This window comes from Eulemur rufifrons, chromosome 17, assembly GCF_041146395.1.
Source record: "Eulemur rufifrons isolate Redbay chromosome 17, OSU_ERuf_1, whole genome shotgun sequence".
Taxonomy (NCBI): domain Eukaryota; kingdom Metazoa; phylum Chordata; class Mammalia; order Primates; family Lemuridae; genus Eulemur; species Eulemur rufifrons.
In genome coordinates this window covers 45,777,538-45,786,069 of record NC_090999.1, presented here as the reverse complement: position 1 = coordinate 45,786,069, position 8,532 = coordinate 45,777,538, and the positions used below count along the sequence as shown (strand labels likewise).

Genomic DNA, 8,532 nt, shown 5'->3' with positions numbered 1-8,532 from the left:
ACACCCTGGTCTCCTTTGGTAAGGTTCTCATAGCAAGGTTGCCATCCACTTCCTTCCCTATCTTTTGAAAACTTTGACACTGGATGAGGGAGATTCGTGTACTATGCCTAACAACACATGGCAAACAGTGCATAATAGGCAATGGTAAAAGATAGGAGAAACAAAAAGAAATTCAACATTTTAATTTTGATATAAATTATGTAAATACTTTCCAAAAAGTATCTAAGATATGCCACTGTACAACATATAAAAATGGTTTCTGAGAAGCTAAAGACGATAAACTGTAAATAAGGCACCAAGTTTATTTACACTCATAATTGCATCCTAAACTGTTTTATAATTCATATTTACAACCCCCTATAAAGTTTTTGTATTTTGTATTAGTCCTTCACATTTTCTGATATTTGGTATAATGTTCAAACACACTTCATACACTGATCTCTTCTCCTTAAACCACTCACAAGATAAATAAATACTATAAAAAAATTAGATTACTTGAAGGCTTGATCTTCTATTTACTTCAAGGTAAGAGTCAGTTCCTTGTGATGATATACTACAAGAGTGAAGAATTCACAAATTGTTTGTAATTCAGAAAAGTGTATTAACTCTGTTCAAGTACTACTGAGTAAAACTAAAATGAATCTGTGAAGTAGCAATCTGATTAACAGGCTGGTTATGTCCCATCACTCTCATAGTCTTCTATTATTATGTCGTCTTCTTCTATGTCTCCTTGAGATGAAAAGGGCCGAGGCTGGCTGGCAGGCAGTTCACTCCCACTACTCTGACTCAAAGAAAGAGACCAGGTGTCCGGTTCAGAGGTTTGAGTGGGTTTACCCAGAGCTTCCTCTGCAGGCAGTCCTCCATCAAGCTGGGCTTCATCTCCACTGTCAGTGCCTAACATTCCATGTTCCCTGTCAGTCAGGGCTTCCATTTTCAATCTGGCCGATTCACAGTACATTTGATTCAAGAAGGTAAGATAAAATAGAAAAATAAAAGAATTTTTAATTAAAAAAGATTCACAGTACAGACATTAATAACAACCAAAGGAGGGGATCCCTTTAAATTACACCACGAATGTGATGATCATGAAGCCATCTTCTCTAGTCTTTCATTTACCTTCATTGTGCTCACTGTTTAGCCAGTCCCTTTAGTTTATATATAAATAAAACTACAAAGTAAATGACAAATTGTGAATTCTTACAATTTACAATACAAAAAGGGTTAATCAATGTCTTCAGTAAAGAATTTTTACAAATTAAAAAGGTTAAATAGAAAAATGGGCACAAAGCAAGGACTTACAAAAGAAATATAAACGGTAACTAAATTTTTCAACCTCACTTGTAATTTTAAAAATGGAAATTAAAATAATAAGCTACTATTGTCATTTTCCAAACTGGCAGATACTTTTAAAATGGTAAAACTCAGTGTTGGCAAGGGTTAGGAGAAAAAAACATACTGATACATTGTAAGTGGATATAAAATTGGCAAAATATTCTTGCAATAAAGAGGAAAAGCCTCAAAAAGTATATGCCTATTGATCCCACAATTTCATTTCTAGGAATTCATCCTAAGTAAATAGTATTTGATGTGCTACAAGGCTGGAATAGTAAAAGCTGAAAAGAAGCTAAATGTACAAAAATAAGGTGTAGGTTGAATTACAGGTCACCATGCAGCCATTAAATATTAAGTTAAAAATAAATATTTAATAAACACTAAATATTATCAACATGATCCAAAGATCATGTTAAATATGGCCAGGTGCAGTGGCTTACAACTGTAATCCTAGAACTTGGGAGGCCAAGGTGGGAGGATCCCTTGAGGCCCTAGGTTTGACACCAGCCTGAGTAACATATTGAGACCCCATCTCTTTAAAAAAATAAAAATAAGTATCAGCCAGGGCATGGTGCCATACGCCTGTAGTCCCCATTACTGAGGAGGCTGAGGCAAGAGGACCAACTAAGCCCAGGAGTTTGAGGTTGCAGAGAGCTATGATGATGCCACTGCACTCCAGGTTGGGCAACAGAGTGAGACCCTGTCTCAAAACAACAACAACAAACATGTCAAATAGGCTAAACAGTCAACATTAATCAAAAATAACAATACTAGTCATTGTAATATATAGCACTGACAAATATTCCTCCCAAGTCTCCCAAGTCAGGTCAAGTAGTTGAACCAATAATAAAACAGTGAAGACTCCCACTCATTTAATTATATCTTTGGAGGAAAAAGACAAGAGAAGATAATTGTCCTTCCTTTATTTTGATGTAATAATCTTGGAAGGGAAAGGAGCCAGCAAAGATAGCTAGTCTTGCTTTGATTCAGAGAGATGTGAGAGGAAAAGCAAAGTTTATAAAAGGTCTAAAGATCACATCCCAGTGGGGTGCTGCTTCAAGGTCCATCCATCATAGTCTTTCTGTGATAGGAAAGATAGCTCCACATAGCTAAGTCATGACCCAGAAAGAAACCACTAACACTACAAAGGTCGTATTGAATCTATGAAGACAGAGGGGGAAAAGGCCAGAACACATGAGTTTTCCATTTGGGACTAGGAATAGGAGAAAAGGTAGGAGGGGTAATAGGTGCCATTTCTATCATTTACTTTTGTCCATGCATCCAGTAAGCAAGCCTTTTTAAAACCTTTTAAAAATGCCTGAGTGCTTAACTCAATCTCACAAATGAGCTAAGTTAAATTGAAGTATAGGCTTTGTATTAGTCACTGATATTGGCCCAGAAGCTATTGTCCAATAAAATGAACAGTATAGACATAGATTTCTCTTATTTTTTTTTTTTTTTGGTCTGAATTTTCTAAAATAAGAAAATATAAAGAACACTGCTAGTTTTGCAGCAGTTCCTGGTTACTGCAGGTCTTCAAGCATAGGCTAAGAACACCTCTTGGCAGGAAAGCTGAAAAGGTGTTTATAGCTATGCAAGATTTGTTGAACTAGAGGATTTTAAAGATTTCTCTGCCTGTGTGATTCCATGATTCTACTGAGTCTGGTATATTCCATTGGGAGTAAGTGAAAATATGCTGTTATATTTAATAAAATGAAGAGTCTGTAATACAATTATATGGGTTTTAATCACTAGGTATAATATATATTTCTTGGATTTTACAAATAACATTCATTAATTTATATTGAACATATTCAGTTGACATTTCAGTGACAACTCTTTGGAAATTAAGATGATCAGCTTACCTTCCAAAGTGTCGCTTCAGTGGAAGCCTTCCAATATCTTGGATAAAAGAAATCTGAGCTGAAAACAGATTTAAAAAAAGTTTTAAATAATTGTCTAAAGAAAATTTCCAAATGGCCAGTAAACACATGAAAAGATGCTTCACTAATCTTCACATCACTAATCTTTAAGGAAATGTAAAGCTAAGCTACAGTGAGATATACACTTCACACCTATTAGCATAACTATTATCAACAAACAGAAAACAAGTGTGGCAAAGATGTGGAGAAATTGGAACCTTTTGCATTGCTGATGGGAATATAAAGCATTGTAGCCATTGTGGAAAATAGTATGGTAGGTCTTCAAAAAATTAAAAGTAGTATTACTAGCTGGGAGTGGTGGCTCACACCTGTATTCCCAGCTACTTGGGAGGCAGAAGCGGGAGAATCGCTTGAGTCCAGGAGTCTGACAAGCCTGGGCAACATAGTGAGACCCCATCTGGAAAAAAAGAATTATTATATGTTCCAACAATTCCACTTCAGGGTATATACCCAAAAGAATTGAAAGCAGGGTCTCTAAGAGATTACCGTGTTCATGGCAGCATTATTCACAATAGTGAAAAGGTAGAAGCAATCCAAGTGTCAATCAAGAGATGAATGGATAACTAAAATGTGGTACATACATACAATGGAATATTATTTAGCTTAAAAAAGGAAGGTAATTCTGACACATGCTACAACACAGATGAACCTTGATGACATTATGCAAAATGAAAGAAACCACTCACAAAAGAACAAATATTGTATCATTCCACTTAGATGAAGTACCTAGAATAGTCAAATTTATAGAGACAGAAAGTAGAATGGTGGAGGAGGGGGATGTGGGGAGTTAATGTTTAATAGTTACAGAGTTTCAGTTTTGCAGTATGAAAAAGTTCTGGAAACAGGTTGCAGAACAAGGTGAATATACTTAAAAACAACTGCACTGTAGACTTAAAAATCATTAAGATAATAAATTTTATGTGTAGCTTACCACAATTCAAACTTCAAAAAGAAAAAGAATGACATAGTAGACTTAAAAGATGATAGCATGAGGTCTTGGATACCCACTTCCTCGTGAGATAATCAAAACTGCTGAAAACTATAAAAAAAAATCAATCATTTAAGGTCTCTGGAAATTGTCCTAAGGGCATACAGCCAATGAGGAAATGTTTATTCAAGAACATCTAAGGCATCTGAACCACTATCTCCTCCCTCCCTTCCACACTCCTAGCTCAGCTAGATGGAAACTTCATTCCAGGTGGGGGCAGCCAAGAACAAAGGGCTCCCTCCCACATGAGTGTGGCAGAATGTTCCTGGGCTCCCTTTCTCCACCAAGCCCCAGCTAATAGGACAGAGGTTCTATCCCAGGGGCACTGAATTCTCTTCCAAGTACAATCTCCCTCGCCCCAGCTCATCTGTGCAGCAGAGGGTCCACAATGGGAAAGCAAGCCAAAATGAACAGCAGCTACCTCCACAGCTGGGCACCCACCCAGGATGTTGCTCAAAGATTTTGCCCAGGGAGAGGAAGTCCATAGGAAAAGAGAGCTCTAAAGCTTTCCCCAAAGGAACTGACTTTATTTGAAACATAAAATAAAGTGGGGAAGTTCAAGCCAAAGGGCACCCCTGAAACAAGCTCCTCTTAATTAAGAACAATAAGCTAAAAGTAAGCCAACTAGTTCGTAAGAAAGAACCAGGCAAAAAGACAAATAAGAAGAGCCCGCCTGGATTCAGAACAAATTTCAAAGACTGGCCTCAATGCCTACATCTGCCCAAGTGTAACTGGATCAGACTGGAGAAATTTTTGTTCCAGGGCACTGTTGGAAATAGAGCAGTCAGCCAGCAATTAGTGGAGCCTAATTAGGTGAGTGTGGTACGAATGAAGTGGAGAGGTATAGAGAGAGATCAGGGAAAGAGACAAAGAGAGCCCTGCTAAAATCATCCTCCTCCCAACATAATGGGCACACCCAAGGCTGAGTTTTTCTGAAGAGGGACAAAGGCTTCATACTGCAGGAGAAGACAGACTTCATCAAAAGAGCTTAGCCAAGTCACTAAACAAATAAACAAGCAAACAATTAAAACAAGTCCCAGAGGAGGAAAATTAATACCCAGAGTTCCTATAATACATATTCCCTAAAATGTCTAATTTTCAACAAAAAATCATGAGACGTGAAGAAACAAAGTGTAACCCACACACAGGAAAAAGGTGGCCAAAAGCAACTGGTTTTGAGAGGGCCCAAACATTAAATGTAATGGAAGAAGAATTCAAAGAAGCCATTATAAATATTTTCAAAGTACAAAAGGAAATCATGCTTAAAGCAGTAAAGAAAGCTACAATGACAATGTCTAATCAAAAAGAGAACATCTGCCAGGCACAGTGGCTTATGCCTGTAATCCCAGCACTTTGGGAGGACGAGATGGGATGACTGGTTGAGGCCAGGAGTTTGAGACCATCCTGGGCAACATAACAAGACCCTGTCTCTATAAAAAAATAAAAAAAAATTGGCCAGGCATGGTGGCACGCACCTGTACTTCCAGCTACTTGGGAGACTTAGGCAGGAGGATAGCTTGAGCCCAGGAGGTAGAGGCTGCAGTGAGCTACATTAGCACCACTGCACTCAAGACTGGGCAACAGAGTGAGATCTTGTCTCAATTAAAAAAAAAAAAAATAAAAAAAAAAAAGAATATCAATATGAGAAAGAAATTATAAAGACATAATGCAATCAAAATAAAGAGGAAACAGAATAAAGAAATATGAATAAAGTCTCAGAAAAATGTGGGACACCTTTAAACATACCAACATACCCTGATGAAGGACAGAAGGATAGAAAGAAAGGAGCAGAAAAAATAAAAAATTTTGAAAATGACACAGTAAATAAAAGTGGAAGAAGTGGGATAAAAATTGATAATGAAAAAAAGCCAAAATATCCTACTTTTGACTAAATTTAATAAACCTTTTTAAGTTTGCAAATCTAATACTATGGAGCTCTTGGATACTTGCCTTTTTTTTTTTTTTTTTGAGATAGGGTCTCATTCTGTTACCTGGGCTGGAGTGCAGTGGCATCACCATAGATCACTGCAATCTCAAACTCCCAGGCTCAAGTGATCCTCCTGCCTTGGCCCTCCCTAAGTGCTAGGATTACAGGAGTGAGCCAGCACATCTTGCCTTAATATTTTTAATATTACACAAATTCTCTATTCTATCTTGAAGAACAGCACTACAGACATATGACCGTTAAAAGAGAAACTAAGGGTAAAATTCGTAAAGTTCATAAAAAGGCAAATCTCAGAAGACATGTAACTTGTGCAAGTGTGCACTGCTATAGGTATACTAATGTTTGTGGAATTATTTATAATTTCAAAACTTGAAAATAAAATGTAAATATACTATTAATGGACATTTTTCTACTATTTAAATCAACCAATATGTCTATTAATAGGGTTAAGTGAAATTGTAAATTTTGAAAAAAAAAGAGTTAGATTTGAATATACTTTACCACTGCTTTTTTGACCTTAACTTATAAAATAGGAAAGGCTACCTATGGTAAGTGATATAAGTAAATTAAACCTTGTCTCATTCTGCATGTTTCTAAATGCAGAGAAGAAAGTCTGGAAGAATTTACATTAATTTGTCCAAAGCAAATTGTGATTACAGGGAGGTACTTTCAATTTTTACTTTATATACCTCTGTATTGTCTGATACATGTTTTCTTTTTTTTTTTTTTGAGACAGAGTCTCTCTCTGTCACTCCAGTGCAGTAAAGTCATCATAGCTTACTACAACCTCACACTCTTGGGTTCAAGCAATCCTCCTGCCTTGGCCTCCCACAGTGCTGAGTACAGGCGTGAGCCATCTCACCCAGCCTGTCTGATGCTTTTTTAAAACAAAAAGCATCTATTAATTCTGTTTTTTTTTTTTTTTTTTTTTTGAGACAGAGTCTCACTCTGTTGCCCAGGCTAGAGTGAGTGCCGTGGCGTCAGCCTAGCTCACAGCAACCTCAAACTCCTGGGCTCAAGCGATCCTCCTATCTCAGCCTCCCGAGTAGCTGGGACTACAGGCATGCGCCACCATGCCCGGCTAATTTTTTCTATATATTTTTAGCTGTCCATATAATTTCTTTCTATTTTTAGTAGAGATGGGGTCTCGCTCTTGCTCAGGCTGGTCTCGAACTCCTGAGCTCAAACAATCCGCCCACCTCGGCCTCCCAGAGTGCTAGGATTACAGGCGTGAGCCACCGCGCCCGGCCAATTCTGGATCAAAAAATATTTTGTTTTCCTTTTTGGAAAACATACAGATCAATTTATACAGCAGTAAGTTAGACCACAAAAAGATACTGATATAAAATACTACTTCTTTGCAAAAAGAAAAACTTGTTATTACCTTGGTTTCTCATTGGAATGGTTAGCATAGCAAGGTATGGCAATAGCTGAGTTTGAAGGCATAAAGCTGGCAGGCAGAAGTCAGAAAAAAGTGCTTTTGCTGTTAAGCAATTTTCCCGATACTGTTTAGAAAACAAAAAGATGAAAGGAAAAACAAAATTTAAAATATGGTTATACATTCCTAGACAAACTAAGTTTATTGTATCACAAAGTGTGTGAGTTTATATACCACAAATATACTTTTAAGAGTTTATGCAATTAGTTATTTTTTTTTTTTTTTTGAGACAGAGTCTCGCTCTGTTGCCGGGGCCAGAGTGAGGGCCGTGGCATCAGCCTAGCTCACAGCAACCTCGAACTCCTGGGCTTAAGCAATCCTCCTGCCTCAGCCTCCCAAGTCACTGGGACTACAGGCATGTGGCCGGCTAATTTTTTCTGTATATATTTTTAGTTAGCCAGATAATTTCTTTCTATTTTTAGTAGAGACAGGGTTTTGTTCTTGCTCAGGCTGGTCTCGAACTCCTGACCTCAAGCGATCCTCCCACCTCGGGCTCCCAGAGTGCTAAGATTACAGGTGTGAGCCACTGCGCCCGGCCTACGTAATTAGTTCTTTATAATTTTTCTAGTATTACCTAATAAAGCATTTTACCTACGTAACTATTTCACATTTGACATAACAAAAATTTTTAAAAAAGAGACTTAATGTATAAGATAATCTCAACACTCAAAAGAACTCAGTTTAGGAGCATACACATCACAAATATGTGAAAGATTGTAAAAATATTATTCCTCGAAATAATTTAGTTTCTTCAGTCAATACAATGTTAGGCTGATGAGGAGAAAAGCATGATCCCTGCCTTCAAGGCGGTTACAGTCTCAGAAAGATGACTCATATGTAGCTATAATGTAAAATTAACACATAAGCTATAAAGGGCAAAGCAAGT

The 8,532-nt window shown here is 37.3% G+C and overlaps 1 protein-coding gene across 2 annotated transcripts in view; it reads right to left on the bottom strand.

Annotated features, from left to right (window-relative positions):
• Window positions 1-168: 168 nt before the first annotated feature.
• Window positions 169-8,532, bottom strand: part of RAD17 (RAD17 checkpoint clamp loader component) — a 29,123-nt gene continuing 20,759 nt past the window's right edge. For both annotated transcript variants that reach the window (XM_069492328.1, XM_069492329.1), the window contains 3 exons: window positions 7,593-7,713; window positions 3,198-3,255; window positions 169-938 (listed from right to left, as the gene is read on the bottom strand). In XM_069492328.1, the coding sequence (XP_069348429.1) occupies window positions 674-938; window positions 3,198-3,255; window positions 7,593-7,713 (444 nt within the window). In that variant the 3' untranslated portion in view covers window positions 169-673. The remainder of the gene's footprint in view (window positions 939-3,197; window positions 3,256-7,592; window positions 7,714-8,532) is intronic.